Source organism: Saccostrea echinata, unplaced genomic scaffold (genome assembly GCF_033153115.1).
Source record: "Saccostrea echinata isolate AGI-Se365-2 ecotype Australia unplaced genomic scaffold, CSIRO_AGI_Sech_v1 ptg000029l, whole genome shotgun sequence".
NCBI lineage: Eukaryota > Metazoa > Mollusca > Bivalvia > Ostreida > Ostreidae > Saccostrea > Saccostrea echinata.
In genome coordinates, this window is record NW_026889778.1 from 35,618,943 (window position 1) to 35,636,870 (window position 17,928).

Here is a 17,928-nt window from a genome sequence, read left to right on the forward strand (position 1 = left end):
GGAAAGCTGTTACTGTAAATGATAAATGTTTTAAATTAAATTTATTTTATAATCTGTTAAAATAAATCAACTCACACACTACTACATACTCCCCCTCGTTCAATAAATGACTTCCATGTCATTTCATACTAATCATCCTGGTAAATGAAAACATTAAACATGATTTCCCTGAATTACGTTTTGAAATGTTCATATATCAGCAAACATCCATTACGATTTTAAAATGATTTGTAAAATTGCATCGGTAGAATTTGGTGTCTCTTTAATTACACCACTCTTAATTAATTGCACAGCATAATCTGCTTTTTCTCTCCACTCACGATCTTTTGTTATAGAGGATTTCGACACAAATTCACCTGTAGTCATCCACTTTGGCTTTCCTTTCTTTCTGATTGAACGCCTAGGGACTACTTTCTCTTCATCAACTACTTCTGCTGCTTCAACTTCTGTGTCAGTTTTGACTGCAGAATCAATTTCCTCAGCCTCGGCTTCAACTTCAGTGTCAGCTTTGACTGCAGAATCAACTTCCTCAGCCTCGGCTTCATGTAACTCATCATCATCAATATTCCCTTCATCAACATCTGTAGCACTGTCTTCATCTACAACAGTATCTTCAATACTATCTTCAACAGTGTCGTCCATACTCTTTTCAACACCGGTGTTTTCTGTTTCATCTATCTCACCAATTTCCGTATCTGAAGCGCTTCTTTCTAATTCTGTAACAACATCTTCTGTAGAAAACTGAACATCTTTGTCATGACTGGATGAAGTCAGACTATCCTCAGTAACTACAATGACTTCTTCTGAATCATCTTCTTCTGATGAGCTTTCATGAATTATAGCTTTAGATTTTGTTCTAGGCTTTGGAATTGGTCTTGTTTTCCTTTCTGTTTGTGTTGAAATCTTTGTGGAATTAACATTATCCTCCGATATGAATCCGATAGGAAATAAAAGGTTCCTGTGTAGTGTTCTTTCCTTGCCTTGACCATTCTGCTTCTTCACTGTATAAACAGGAATCTCTGGATTAGGCTGTTTTATCACTACATATATATCATCTTCCCATTTATTGGCCAGTTTATGCCTGCCATCAAATGCTACGATCTTTACAAGAACTTTATCACCAGGTTGTACCACTGTTCCTCTGGATCTTAAGTCATATCTGTCTTTTTGTTTCTTCTGCGCTCTCTGTATCTGTTCTGTGGCCACTCTGTATGCTTCCAATAGTCTCTCTCTTAAATCTTGAATATATTTGGTATTAGGTTTTTTATTTTCTTTTCTTGTTAAACCAAATGCGATATCCACTGGTAAATTTGGTTCTCGCCCAAACATGAGGAAATAAGGTGACTCTCTTGTAGATTCATGTTTAGTACAGTTGTAGGCATGTACCATAGTTGCAACATGTGATTTCCAGTTCTGTTTCTTGTTTGCATCTAAAGTTCCAAGCATATTTAATAGAGTGCGATTGAATCTCTCCGTCATGCCATTGCCAATCGGATGATAGGGAGTAGTTCTGGATTTATCAATTCCTGTTAAGTTACATAATTCTTTGATTAAGTTGCTCTCAAAATTTGCCCCCTGGTCCGAATGAATTCTTTGTGGTATTCCATAATTTACAATAAAATAGTTGAACAAAGTTTCTGCAGTAATTTTTGCTGTTTGGTTTCTGGTCGGTATAGCTTGCGCATATCTGGTGAAGTGATCTGTTATAACTAAAATGTTTTCATAGCCTCCTTTAGATTTTTCTAGCGAAAGAAAGTCAATACAAACAAGTTCTAGGGGTTGAGTTGTCTGAATGTTCACTAGTGGTGCAATACTAGGTTCCTTTTTCCTCTTGATACACTTTTGACAGTGGCTAATCCAGTTGTCGATGTCAGTTGTCATTCCAGGCCAATAGAATCTGTCACGAATAAGGCTGGTTGTTCTGTCTCGCCCTTGATGGCCCATTTCGTCATGTAATGCTTCTAGTACATTGTTAATATGTAGTGATGGCAGTATAAGCTGTTTCCTCTCTTTATCCTGTACTATTGTTTTCCTGTACAATGTATCATCTTCCAATATAAGCTGATCAAAAAGTTTGAAAAATGGACTATTTGGCATTTGTCCTCGCTTTGGCTTCTTTCCTCTACGTACATGTTCTTTCCAAGCTTTTAGTACTGGATCCTGGTTCTGTATCTCTGACCAATTGACATCATGTCTCATATTCATCTGAAGATCTATCTCAGCTGGGCATAAAGTATTCTGCTCACAAGATATTGTTTCAATATATGGAATGCATATCCTATTACAAATAGATTTGATAGAATCTGCTGATATGTGAGTACTATCTTTTGATGTGGGTAATCTTGATAAACTGTCTGCATCCACATTACTTTTTCCTGGCCTGTATATGATTTCAAAATTGTAGACTCCAAGAGCAGCTAGCCATCTATGTCCCGTAGCATCCAAATTAGCTGTGGTTAACACATAAGTTAATGGGTTGTTATCTGTGACTACCGTAAAGGTGTTTCCGTAGAGATAATCATGGAATTTATCACATAGAGCCCATTTTAACGCCAAGAATTCTAACTTATGTGCGGGATAGTGTTGTTCAGACTTTGATAAACTGCGGCTGGCATATGCAATAACCCTCTTTATCCCATTCTGCTCTTGATATAAAATGGCTCCAAGTCCTGAACTGCTAGCATCAGTGTGAATTTCAAATGGTCGATCATGATCTGGATAACTTAAAATTGGTGATGTTGAAAGTTTCTTCTTTAATGTTTCAAAAGCTGCTTGTTGTTCATTTCCCCAAATCCATTCTTTCTGCTTTACTGGTTTCTTCTTGGTTTTCTTCTTATTGTTGATTGGCATAAGTTCAGTAAGAGGTTTTGAAATTTGGCTGAAGTGTTGAATAAATCTTCGGTAATAACCTGCAAATCCAATGAATTTTCTGACTTCTTCAGGACTAGTTGGAGTAGGCCAATTGATGATCTTTTCAATCTTTTCTGGATCAGTCTCTACACCCTCTTCTGATATAATGTGTCCTACATATTTGACTTTGGTTTTAAAAAATGAGCATTTCTTTGGTGATAGTTTTAAGTTGGCATCTCTGATCCGATCAAACACTTGCTTCAGTCTTGTTAGGTGTTCTTCAAATGTAGATGAAAAGATGATAATGTCGTCTATGAATATGCAACAGATCTTCATGTGCAACTCTCCCAAAATATCCTGCATCAATCTTTGATAAGTGGCTGGCGCTCCTGTCAGACCAAATGGCATTCTGTTGAACTCGTACAGTCCAAGTGGGCCGACTGTAAAAGCAGTGCGTTCTTTATGAGGTTCGAAAATTTCTACTTGATGATATCCTGATTTCATATCGATGACTGAAAAGTATTTGTTGCCTGCCATGGAATCTAAAAGTTCTTCAATACGAGGTAGTGCATATGCATCTTTCTTTGTTCTCTTGTTTAACTGTCGAAAATCAATGCAAAAACGAAGAGAGTTGTCTTTCTTCTTGACTAATACAATGTTGGAAGACCATGGAGAATGAGATTTTCTAATAATGCCAGATTGTAGTAATAATTTCAGATGTTGTCTAACTTCGCCTATCATTGATGGTGGAATTCTTCGATAACGTTGCTTGAATGGATATTCATCCTCTAACTCAATCCTGTGTTGTACTGTTCTTATATGTCCAACATCAGTATCTCCTGTTGAAAATATATCTGCATAATTGTATATCATATTTCTTCCTCGAACAAGTTCTTCCTTTGTCAAAGTTTTCTCATCTATGGTGATTTTATCCATTTTTTGTAGTGATTCATTGTTAGTAGCATAGGTGGAGTTCTGTACAATGGATACTGGTTGTATTTCACAGATAATAGCCTTCTCTGGTATTGATACAGTTCTGGTTGTTATATTGCTGATTTCTACTTCTATCAAGTTGCTGTCCATGTATCTGTACTCCATAAGAGATGGTACAATATCTAAATCCTCAGGTACTACTGATCTTTCTGTTCTCTGTAACATAGCTGCTGTATGGTGATAAGGAATCTTCTTGTCCAAATATCCTGTCAAAGTTATATTACTGTTTGGTGGAATAATGATTCTCTTTTGTGCATTTCTCACAATGGCCAACTTTGAACTGTTTCTCTGCAACTCTTTTTCTCGTAAGTGTATGGATCTAAATGTAAGGTACCATTCGGTTGTCAAGTTAGATTTCTGTAGATATTTTTCACCTTCTTGTTGTTGAAGTATTTCCATAATCACACCCAAGACATTCGTTCCAAGCAGTAGGGGTACTGAGTTGTTGTAATTACTCTCTGGAATGACTAATAAAATGGCACTAAATTTATGTCTGATTTTAGGTACTTCTAATTCAGCTTCAATGAATCCTTCATAGGGTAATGATTTTCCATCTGCACATTCAATATCAAGTAATAACTCTAATTTCTGGATAGGAATGTTGCTCAAATTTTCTTCATAAAACTTTCTGCTGATAGTCGAAACGGTTGATCCTGTGTCTAAAAGTGTTTGAGTTTCTATTTTGTTGATAATAATACTGGTTTCTGTAGGTTTACCGCATATTCCAGGTGGTAAATATTTAGCCATTTTTGCAATCAAAGGGTCCTTAGGTTGTTTGTCTACGGCCGACCCTAGCGCATAGACAGCATCTAGTTTAAATTCTTTCCATGGACATCAGTGTTGGCACGACATCCTCTCTCGATGTGTCCCTCTCTTCCACAACGTCTGCAGGTAATGCTAGGAAAAGTAAAATGTTCCTTACTGCTTTGCTTCGTTCGAGTAAAATCATTTATCAATCCTCTACCCCTGTAGGTCTGATCTCGATACCGTGATCCTCTGAATGGTGTTCTAAATTTTGATCTACCTCGTTGTGCAGTCTCTAGATTTTCTAATCTGTGTGTAATTTGCTTTAATACTCCTTTTATCTCATCTGATGATGATGTATCTTCAACAATGGCCTTCTTTGATAGCTGTTTAGAAATTTTCCCTTCACTTTCTTGTTGATTTTCTTTTTCAATTTTCCTCAATGCTACTCGAAGTGAATCAAATGAGTGGTATTTCTCTCGCTCATAGTGTGTAATGTCTTTCAAATCTGGTCTTAATCCTTTCCATAGCATATCATGTAGCATCTTGTCAGAACTGCTTTCAAAAACTTGACCTGTCATTATCGCTCTTCCCAGAATATCTTCCAATCTGCAGCTCCATTCTGTGATGTTTTCAGTCTGTTTCTGCCTTGCACCATAGAATTCACTAAGGATAGATTCTTTCTCATCTATGTCTCCATAAACACTTGTAAGTTTATCCAATATTTCTGGAATCTTTGCTTTAGGTCCAAGTCTCATTACAGTCCGTCCTGCCTCGCCCTTCAATGATTTTCTAATTGCCTGAGCAATTGCTTCTTGTGAATGGGTTTTCTCAATCATAAGACACTTGACTTCATACAGCCATAGGTCAAATGTAGTAGCACTCTTTCCTGTTGGATCTGTTCCTGAAAATGTACTAATGGCAGGAGGATGAATATAGGTAGTCGTTTTAGGAATGGCACCAGCATTCGCACCAGTTCCAGGTTCAATCTTGATTTCCACTTTCTCTTTTTCCAGGTACGCTTTCATCCAATTGATTAATTCTTCTTTAGAATCAGCTTTTGGTACTACTTCCATACCCTGAAGGGTTTCAACTAATTTCTGGTATTCCTCTGGTGTTCCCATTTTGTACAGTTATGTAGGGTTATTTCAAAAGTTGATATGGACAATTGTTCTTGAGGGTCTGGTGGTTAATATTGCTTTTACATTGCTATTTTAAATTGTATTTTACTTGACTAAATGTATTTAATTAAAGTTTAATTTATTTCAATTTAGTATAGCTATTTAAATTTTATTTTATATCCTGATAAATTTATTAATAGCTGTCTTTAAATTTAATTTGATTTACTATCAAGTTATTCCAAGTTCACTTAAATTTAACTAAGTTTTAAATCAACAATCAGTTTTCAATTGACACCAATTGAAAACTTATAAAAAAAAAAAAAAAATAAACTCAATGTAAATGACACACCTCAGTTGGCAATAACCCAAATAAAAATAAACACCAACTGAACTAACTTTGTACTACTTAATTAATTCCTTTATATATGACATCTACAGACTGTATCTGATACTAAACTCTTATCAATACCTTGTAATTAAATAGCAATATTCTTCTTTGCTTGTAAAATATTTCTCAAGTAAAAAAAATAAATTCTAATAATTGCTTTCTAAATATGTACAAGTTGGTTCTCAATCAGGAAATACCAGGCCTTTTGTCAATAATGTAAATTCAGGTTACTTCCGGTCAAGGTCACTCAACTTCAGAGTAGATAATCTTAGCATATAAACATGCTCATATTGCACCAAAAAGTTGTAAAACAGATGCTTATATATTATAACCTTCTAATGCACACACACACAAAAATATATCAGTTCATGCAAAAGAAAAATCAATCTATATGTATACAATATAGTGTAGACCAATATCTACACACACGGTCAAAGTGTATGCTAAATTATCAATATAAGAAATGTCAAATGACAAAGTCTTTCCTGCAAGTTTGCAAGCAAAAATCAAATATAGACAAAAAAAATAAATTTAAAAGTCTTGAACTTTATCCATAAGTTTAATCATTCGGTCTTGTTGTCCACCAGTTCACTTACGTTGTAACACACGCTGTAAGTTAATAAAACAGTACCTCAAATTCAATGTAGTTCACAGTTCACGGTTACTTCACTGTTTACATGTGGAACTTCCGGAAATTCAGCTAAAGGTCACTTCCGTTTGAAGACCATGGCGAATGACGTCACTTTGCGGGAAAACTCCTGGCGGATGAATACCGAAATGGCGATTCGTTCACAGTCGTAGTCGAAGTCGAGCCAAAGTCCCAACGTGGGCGCCATTTGTTACCGGGTTCACAAAGTAACAAATATTGTTGGTGTTCCAATCCTTTATATATCCAATATTCAATATTCAATATTCAATATTCAATATTCAACAGTCTGAAATAAACACAGACATTATTTAACACACAACAACACACACACATATAAAATACACAAAGAGAGATAACTCTTCTTGTTTCTTAATACTCACTATTCAATAAATATTTCAGGCATAAAAACTATTTCTCATATTAGTATAATATTGAGATTATTCCTACAAAAACTATAATTAACTGTATATGATTTACTTTCTTTGTATATCGTAATTCTTGTAAACTTCAGTGAATAAAATACGACAGCAGATATTCAAATGTAAGTCACTACTATTAATGAAATAGATACGTTTCCCGTTATGATTCACATAACAATGGAATGTAAATACATAATATACAGACTCACATTACACCTAACATGATACAAACATATACATCACATATCTTACCCAATATATGGTATCAGACCCTTGTTATATATACAGCAATTCAGCTACATGTACATCATATCAAGTGGATCTGAATAATAACAAATATCATAATATACTCTTTACTTATTAATTTATAAAAAAAATGATTCACACATTCACTTTTACTATTCATCAAATGAATGTATTTATAATATTAAAATCAACTGACCTTCTATGGATAAATAAAGTCCAAGATCAATATATCACAAGAATTGAATGACCAAACTGATCATTCCAGACTCAATTTGAAAAATAATAATATTAATAGAAACTTCAAGATAAAAATCACATGACTTAAACTTTCAGCCAACCAAAACAAGAATTCAATGATCCATGAAAAACTGACCAGAACTGGTATGGAAATCCATTTCTGACATATTTAAATAGAATGAGAATAAATTTATGGAAAGCTGTTACTGTAAATGATAAATGTTTTAAATTAAATTTATTTTATAATCTGTTAAAATAAATCAACTCACACACTACTACATAAATAATGGCCTAACAATTAGTATGAAAAACGTCAGTCAGCATATGACAAAATGATAGATTGTATTTGCTGACAAGGTCATTGTATCGACCATAGAACGTACGAAATGATGACTTTAAACGAGACTGTTGATATTCTTGTTTCATCAACTTGTTTGGCAATAACTTACCTCGTTTTAGAAATTGTTCGTACGTAGAGCATGCTCTTGTGTATCGAATCAACTGAGAGATATACACCTCATATGCAGGTGATAAGGGTATATTGCTGCATAAGTAAGGGAAGTTGACGATTGAAAAGTTAAAGTCTTTAGATTACCATTTAGATTACCATACCTGTGGTATCTTTTATTTCAAGCTCACTAGATATATCTGTTGTTAATTGATAATACGTCATCGATATATCTAAATATAGAGATGAAGGACACAGCATGATATTTCTTTTTCCCTTATGTATACATATATATCTACATGTATCTTTTAGACGGAATTCTGATCATACACTGAATTTTGCTTTTCATTTATGCTTCTTCCCGACATATTTTCTTTAGATAAGTTATCACAGATACCATATGTCTTTTCCACCGTCTTGTGTTTTCCTTAGATAACAGTTATTACAAATGCCATATGTCTATTCCACCCTCTTGTATTTTCCTTAAATAGCAGTTGTCACAGATGCCATATGTGAATTCCACCATCCTGACTTTCTAAATGTACATAAAATGATTTACAATGATTTCTGATCTTTAATGTTATCGAAGATTATTATTTAAAGCTTTACGGGAAATATAGATAACCTAGTATATTAAAGGATGACTGCACTTAAGGACATGCGGAATTTGCGACAAAATAATCTTTCAAAACAAGCATTTTTCTTTTCATTGCAAGAATGATCAACATCCAATCTACAACTTTATGTAATTACGCTTAATAAAAGTGTGTATTTACGAAGTTCGAATCTGTTTTCAAAGGCAGGGGTCATCATAATTTCTTGAATCTCCGTTCGATAATGAGGACGCCCACTTTTTTACTGAATTTATACATAGTCAGCGCATGTTTGTCTATTTTTCTACGGTTAACAGTAGTTGTATATTTGCACAAATAATAATGTGTCAAAAGGAGATTAATAGACAAACATGCGCTCATGGTTAAAAAGAGAAAAAACTGCTTCTTCTAACATTCGCTCTCTGTGTTGTAACCAAGGATTGTGACATGTGGAATATTATAATTCACCACGTGATTCCTTACCTCAGGTAACTTTGTGAATACTAAATTCCGTCACGTGACTTGTAAGGAAGCATGTAATGTGCTAACTAGGACATTGTGTTCGAACGCGTTAAGACATCCGGCATTGATATAAATTTGCTTTAATTACATTGACGTGCTCATATTGTTAATTTCGTTTTGAAACCTTTGTCAGAAGTGTATTTGTGCTATACAGAATGGAGAGGGAGATTGGAAAGAGTGATCACGTTCGCTTTTCAAAACATGTCATTGTTATTTATGTAGTCTAATTTTAGAGCCATTCTTACAATGTTAGCTCCACCTCTCATGCATATCTAATGTTCAATCAAGGGCAGGTAAGTATAAATTCACTATATTTGGAAAGCAGTAAGGAAAAAAAAACATTGAATCATTTTATTGTATCACAGTCTAAAATCATTTTAAGATTAAAATGTACTTCCAAATTGACAGTATTCTTTCATAAACATACAAAAGTGAGATAAGGTTTAGACATAAAAGCAGCACAAGCAACCGAAAAAGACCCAAAAACAGGCGTTAAGTGCAGTCATCCTTTTACTGAAATAAAAAGGAATCTCGATTTCAATTCATAAAAAAAATATTTGCTATCAATTTTATTCTCCAGATAGTATACAGAATTATTATATGATTGAATAACTTCTATCTTGCTGATTGGCTAAGATCCAACATTGTTAAAAAAAAATACTATGTTATATTCACCTACACGTGATCTTCCAGGTGAATATAAGAATTTATTTTCTCTACATTAGTCTAAAAATAGATCAGGAAATTCCAAGTTGTTAAAAATAGTTTTGGAAAGGTTAATATAAGCCATGCATGCTTACTCAAAAATGTCAACTTTTTACTTCCAAAAATCAAAATACTGAAATGACTGGATATTATGAAATTACACATGAAGACAAGTCTCATTGAACTGTCTGCTAGAAATAAATTGTACAGACTATAAGGCGAGAATATAAGTTATTTATTATAATTATTACAAAAATATATCTTTTTCGGCATGCAATTGTTTTGAAAGGATGAAATGAAAAAAAGTTAAGTACTTGTGCAATATCTTAATTGAGGATTGATTGAAAACGCAAGAAATCCTCTTGGATTTGCCAAACTCGAAACCTTTTGAAAAGATCTAGTAGCAGCATGGACTTCGCCACAGATTCTCTGACATACACCCAACAAATACCACGATATATCCAAACAGGCGCTGGGTAGGTGTTCTCCCTCGTCAATTAAAATGCACCAAGAAATATAGACTGTGTAAGGAGTCGTGCCGTTTCGGATCATTTATACGGTTATAACAGAACAGATCAAATGTGTGCAAGATGACAAGAGGAGGAACTTTAAAGTACTCTAATTCGTTCACATATTTTTCTGTTTCCTTGTCATTAAGTAGGTCACTGAATACACCCTCGAATAAAATTTTATGAGGTACATAAACATCTGCTACGGAAGCGTTCATAAACTTAACAAAAAGAGACTTTCCTGCAAAGGTTTCTCGATATTTTGATATGTTAACAGTATTGTTATAAATGACGTACGGCTTTGGTAACTTAATTAGATTTGACTCTGGCAATGGTGGAGAGTGTGGTACTGATGTCATTTCTTTCAAACATCAGAAGCGCGTAGTATAATACGGCTGTTATATCCGAAAACCTCATTACATGATGAAAAACTTGAAGCAGTCGACTGAACATTAAATACAATCGGTTACCTTTTGTACCTTTTGTACATTTGAAAAATTTCTTGGAGATAAGGAAAAATAGAACTTGTGGAAGATATTTTAGAATAATGACAATATCCCTGCATTCCAGTTCATTTTTACGTGACAAATGTTACGTAGAGTTTCATGCAAGTTAAATTCTGTCAATCTAATTAATCCAAGCCTTACAAAGATAGATTGATCAATTTCTGAGAAAGAATGAATATCCTGAACTTCAATAGCCTCAGTTTTAGATATAAGTTCACGGATAGGATTAAATAAACTGTGGTCATTCAAAAAGGATCTCACAGTGGCACTATTGAAAATGCAACTGTAACCTTCTTCATACAAAGAGTTGAGCCTCTCAAGCAATGAATTCCTTGCTACTGAGGTTAATTTTCAAAAAAAAAAAAACATATTGATCTCTGGTATGAAAAAATTGGGGCAATATTCTTTGTTCACCCAATGCATCAATCGTTTGAAACACGACCAAAAACAATGCATCAAAGTTTGCACCGACCAAACTTATTTTTCTCCTTGAATTTCCCAAAACATGATTGTTTTCACAAAATAAGAACAAAGGACAGGATTGCTGTCATCTTTGTTGATCACCTCTTTTAAGAACAATTTCATCAGTCCGTATGTCAAATTCATGGATTTCACTAAATGATATTCTCCATTCCTTTTCTGCATCGCGCGACTGTTTACTTCCAATAGGAACAAGATGGCAGCCACTTGTCATGATGTCATGACCAACCCTTGCTGGTGGCCAGGTCTTGCCTCTCGATGTCCAAGAAGATGCCGATGATGGCCAAAAATTACATTTACCACAGATAGTTAAATCAAGTTCAAAGCAATCAAACTGTGTAATCTTCATACAGGGTCCATGAATAGACGATTTTAATCCAACTGAAGTTTGATCAAGCCTAAAATTTTCCATCAGTTGACGACAACCTGAACTCAAAAAGAAAATTTAAAATATTTCCATTGTGCACACTCATGTGTTCTCGTGCAAATAATAGAGTCATAGTAAAATATCTTTCAAGACACTGTACTGAGCCGTGCCCTGTAACATTTTATGTGTTTTCAATAGCCCCTAACACAAAATGGTTATATCAGTTGAAGGAATCTGAAGGAAATAAAATCCAGGTCGACTATTCACACACTTGTAAGCCTCGGTTATGTTGTCCTTTTTGGGAACATATTTGTTCATCCTCTGGTAGTATAAGACAGCTTTGTAAACAAACCATCACATCAAAATCGGCATCAAAGAATATGAATCCTTCTTTTCGGCTTCCCATAAGCATAATTGTGACATCAGGAAAAGACTGAGAGGGATTATCATGTTTTGAAATCAATTCCACCAGGTCCATTGCAGATCTTCTTGTTTCCACTTGGAACTGCGATCCCACCTATTTGCATAATCCAGCGTACACTCCCTCTGATAAAAGACTGATATCTTGCCTTTCAACCTTCAAAACAAGAAAGCAATATTTTGATGTAGGAAAGTTTCTGTGCTTCACTTTTCCTTCTTTTCCATGTCCAAATAAAAAAAAAGAAAACAACACTATTAGGTATAATCAATAGCACGTGAGATTACATATAAACATATTTAGATAGAAATGTAATTACAAGAATAATGCACATTCATAACAAATATGTTCTAACTTGAGAAATAGTGATAATAAAAATAATAGATATAATAATGATGGCATAATTAAATGAGTAATAAAATATACTATATTACTATACACAATACTATATACAAGACTTTAGTATACACTGAGAAATAGGTCACCTAAATATTTTCTCTTTTATCCTAATATGAAATATCAATCTATTAATTATAAATCAGCTAGAATCGGCATTCAAAGCCATCCGTTGCTAGCTGTGGTGTAGTGTTCAAGTTAGAAAAAGTTGAACTGAGACACAGGTGCTTGCATGAGTGTTGGTAAAATGGGTAGGCAAACCCGGGCCGGGGCAAATTAAAAACCGGGTCTATTCGAGATTTTTTAATTTTCTACCCTTATACTTTATCAATCCAGCTGAAATTTTCAGATTATGTTTGTTATAGGTTTATTTGTATTCGATATGAAAATTGCCTTGAAATACTCAGTATTTTAAATTTCCTTGGCGATTGTTGATTTCCAAGTTGGTAAAATGGGTAGGCAGTTACCAAAGTCAGCATTTTAAGTTTTCAAACATATTTGACGAAAAGTCAGTAAAGTTATGAATCATTCTGATATCTAAGATTATATATTAACTATAAATCAGTATTTTTTCATTGGTTATTGTTATTGCTGCGTAAAATTACACGTTTTAAGAAAAACCGGGTCATTAAAACCGAATCCGATCACCCGGGACAAACCTGAAAAATCCGGAATAATTGTACAGCTAGGTTACATTACGAGAGATTGTCACCTGAAAAAAAAAAAAATAATAATCCCAATTATTTGTTGGCAGCTTTTATTTCATTTCTATTGATATAAAAAATCATTTAAGGAAAGTTCAAATAATTATATGAATATTAATGCAGAGTACTATGCCAGGCTTTAATCACACATAAGCTGGCTTGATTAATTTAGAGTAAGTGGCTTACCTTGTTAAGTTAATTATCTTTGAAAGAGGAAGGAAATAGCTGTGATGTAAAAATAATAAAAAGATCAAAGTGACATCTTTTGACAATTATATTTTAATGAGTTGAGTTTAGTAAATTAAAAACCCATTTCACATGGGGACGGGATCCTCCCCCCCCCCCCCCCCCCGTAAATTGTTCCGTATCCCAAGGGTACTTTGACTTTTTTGAAAATAAAATATTTTTTCTTTGACACACCACTTTCGAAAACGATACTACGTGCCTGCAAAGCGCGGTGAAGACTGTAATGTGTTCATGTTGCAAAATATTCCGGGGAAAATAATCTATCATTCGGTTTTAATGCTTACTGAGGGGATATAGTTTCCTGTTTGAGTTTCTGTAACGATGTGATAATTTTTTGTTAAGTTTCATGATGAACGTCAATAAAATGAAGTATTCCTCTTTAAAGAGGTGTTATTTTCGAGTTAAATTGTAAGTATTTTTTTAAAAGTACCGCACCAGTATACAATTAAAACCCCAAATTTTAATTTATGTGTAAAATTCAGCCATGTTTTAACACAGGTACTTGGCCTGGGTCTTGGTTTATAAATATGCATCATGCATATACTTATTGACAAGTAAAAAGTATTTTTTTACATGCCAATAAGGTACATACATATTTATAAACCAAGAACCAAGTACCTGTGTGTTTTAACAGTTAAAAATATATTGCACCGGTATTATGGATAACATTATGGAGCATTATATGGGTGCCGAATTTACCGTGGAAAAATTTCAACTTGCTGCACTCGCTTTAATTGACCTCTTGTGAATTGTCAACTTTGAAAGTGTAAAATTTAATGTTATCATGAAAATGTAAATTTAGGATAAATGAATGCCTCAATAGCTTGTTTTTTTTTAATTGTGTTTTGTAGAGAATTTGAACATGTTGGAAACATAGACATTGGACAGACTATGTTCAACTTCATTGTTCACCAGGCTGTTAAAAACTTATTTGGAGAGGTTTGTACAATTTTTTTTCTTATCTGCTTCATGTGTTGAAAGAAACACAAATTCTGCATGGACCTTGTAAGTATGTTGCCAATCTCTAACCGTATTAGGCAAGCCACAACTATTTTTCTATTAAATTAAATATTACTTTTAATACATATCTCTTTTTATTTGTTTTAAATACTTTTTCAAGGAACAACAAGAAACTTAAATCTTGCGTGAAACTTTATTGTTTAAAATCAGCATTACATTCTACCTCACTTTGTTCATCCAAATATAAATAAATTATAATTTAATTGCTTATGTTTGAAGCTTAATGTTTGAAGCTTGAATTTTTGTGTCAACAGATTGGGGAGAGTTGTGTGGATGTCATCAAGTATGACCCTCTGTTTTCAGAAGCCATTATAGTGACCAATGAGAGGTGAGCTGTTCTAATTGTGTGATTTAATCAAAATATACAGATATACTTAAAGATTGAAGGGAAAGCAAGGGTGGATTGGGGGAGGGGGGATCTAGAGCAACCCACCCCCCTTTTTGGAGACAAAAACACACATAAGTTCAACAAAAGAATTCATAAAAATATTACTGAAAGGAAGTCTTAAAACTGTCTCCATGTCTCTTTAGGCCATTCTAAGTTTTAAGGTCACCTGAGCTGAAAGCTCAAGTGAGCTTTTCTGATCACCCGTTGTCCGTCGTCCATCCGACTGTCTGTCCGTCCGTCTGTAAACTTTTCAATTTTCAACTTCTTCTCAAGAACCATGGGGCCAATTTTAACCAAACTTGGTTCGCAGCATTCTTGGGTGAAGTGGAGTGTAAATTATTAAAATGAAACATGTAGTAAAAATCGTTAAAATTCTTCTTCTCAAGAACCACTGGGCCAGAAAAGCTGAAACTTATGTGGAAGCATCCAGGGTTAGTGTAGATTCTAAATTGTTCATATCATGACCCCCGAGGGTAGGATGGGGCCACAATAGGGAATCCAAGTTTTACATTGAAATATGTAGTAAAAATCTTTAAAAATCTTCTTCTCAAGAACCCCTGGGCCAGAAAAGCTGAAACTTATGTTGAAGCATCCTAGGGTAGTGTAGGTTCTAAATTGTTCAAATCATGACCCCCGGGGATAGAGTGGGGCCACAATAGGGAATCGAAGTTTTACATTGAAATATATATAGGAAAAATATTTAAAAATCCTCTCAAGAACCACTGGGCTAGAAAAGCTGAAACTTATGTGGAAGCATCCTAGGGTAGTGTAGATTCTAAATCGTTCAAATCATGACCCCGGGGGTAGGGTGGGGCCACAATAGGGAATCCCAGTTTTTACATTGAAATATATAGTAAAAAATTTTTAAAATCTTCTTCTCAAGAACACCTGGGCCAGAAAAGCTAAACTTATGTGGAAGCATCCTAGGGTAGTGTAGATTCTAAATTGTTCAAATCATGACCCCCGGGGGTAGGGAGGAGTCACAATAGGGAATCCAAGTTTTACATTGAAACATGTAGTAAAAATCGTTAAAATTCTTCTTCTCAAGAACCACTGGGCCAGAAAAGCCGAAACCAACGTGGAAGCATTCTGGGGTAGTGTAGATTCTAAATTGTTCAAATCATGACCCCCGGAGGTAGGGAGGGGCCACAATAGGGAATCCAAGTTTTACATTGAAATATGCAGAAAAAATCTTTAAAAATCTTCTTCTTAAGAACCACTGGGCCAGAAAGGCTGAATCTTATGTGTAAGTGTTCTAGGGTAGTGTAGACTTTAATTGTTTAAATCATGACCCCTGGGCGTAGGGCAGGGCCACAATAAGTACAACAAGGGGGGGGGGGGGGGGAGAAATCAAGTGAAAAACAGCAAGGCCAAAGTTACTCAGGTGAGCTTAAAAGATTGTTAAATAAGCATAATACATGAACATGTATATCAATCTCAATAGATTTAAAAGGTATACTGATGTTTGATAATCTGAATTAATTTTTTTGTTTTTATTTTTCATACCTCAAAACTGTGATCCATCTGCAGATGCTATACATGTACACTAGCAGAGGGGCCTTAAGGGGTGTGAATAGTGAGGGGGGTGAAAAATGCCTAAGCAATTGGTTGAACCCCTTTTTCATGTGGTTGAACTCCCACCCCCTTTTCACAAATTTCTTGATCCACCTATTCAAAATATCTGCAAGTCCCGTTTCTTTTTAGTTTTAGTCTGTGGAACACTCAATAATTCAAAAACCTTTTGTATGCATTGGATAACTTTTAATGTTCAATTTAAAGAAGACCAAGATCAAAATTATTATAATTATGAAAATTTTTATTTTCTACTTGATAGATTCAGAGGACAGCTGCACAGTGCTTTAACATTATTTGGTTGCTATGACAACAAAAGATGTGCCTTCAGAGTATTACAGGTACATGTACATTGTACTGGCATGTACTTATTTCATATCTCAAATGAAATGAAATGAAATATATTGTTAAAGTTTCTAAAAGTTTTAAAATGATAGAAGTTAAACAGTGTCATAACGATTTCTTTAATTCCCAAGTAAAAAAAAAAAGCAGTTTAAAAGTTTCATAGGATGGTAATATATAGCGTATCATATTCATTATTTGCAGGATAATATAAATTATTGTTTATCTACATTTACAGATATCTTCAAGCCTTATAAATTTGGCAAGTGACAGTAGGCAGATATGTGTTCCAATGAAATCCAACATTTGATTTTGAAGGAGAGATTACACCTGACTGTGTTCAACTATTGTATGCATATGTCATTAATACACACATGTTCTATATACATGTACATAGCAGTATTATAAATGGAAAAAAATATGCAAAATAATCATTGAAGATGTACTGTATGTGTTTTTCATGCTGAAGTTGAAGATGGACAGTTGAAAAACAGTGATGTGGTGTTACTACCCAGGTAGCTAACATGTTAAAAAGATATTCAGTAGTGTACTCATGCAGTGTTATTATGTATGATGAAGCACAGAGATGAACATAAAATTATTTTGTTAAAAAACATTCTGATTGTACACACAAGTACTCTGAAGTTGACATTAAAAAGATGCTTGAGTTTCTGATTGACAATATCTATGTGGTTTTTGGAGACCAGGTCTTCCAACAATCTATTGGAAATCCCATGGGTACCAATTGCACCCCATTATTAGCAGACCTTTTTTTGTATTCATATGAAGCAGAATTTGTCCAAAAGCTTGTATGTGAAAGAAGAAAACACTTGCTGTGGCCTTCAACTCGACATTTAGATATATCAACGACATATTGTCAATTAACAATGGCTATTTCTGTTCTTATGTCAATACGATATATCCTAGTGAGCTTGAGATAAAAGATACCACGAGTCTGACACATCTTTTTCATATTTGGATATTTTACATGAAAAAGACGTTAATGGTAATCTAACAACCAAGCTTTATGATAAATGTGATGACTTTAACTTTTCAATCGTCAAC

The 17,928-nt window shown here is 34.1% G+C and overlaps 1 protein-coding gene across 1 annotated transcript; it reads left to right on the plus strand.

The window, feature by feature from the left end:
- The first annotated feature begins 13,867 nt into the window (after positions 1-13,867).
- On the plus strand, positions 13,868-17,535 carry LOC133194769 (ribonuclease P protein subunit p14-like). Its single transcript, XM_061330678.1, has 5 exons — positions 13,868-13,949; positions 14,393-14,480; positions 14,816-14,889; positions 16,784-16,862; positions 17,102-17,535. Exons 1-5 carry the CDS (start codon positions 13,888-13,890, stop codon positions 17,171-17,173), a joined length of 375 nt encoding a protein of 124 aa, XP_061186662.1. The 5' UTR covers positions 13,868-13,887; the 3' UTR covers positions 17,174-17,535.
- The last annotated feature ends 393 nt before the right edge of the window (positions 17,536-17,928 follow it).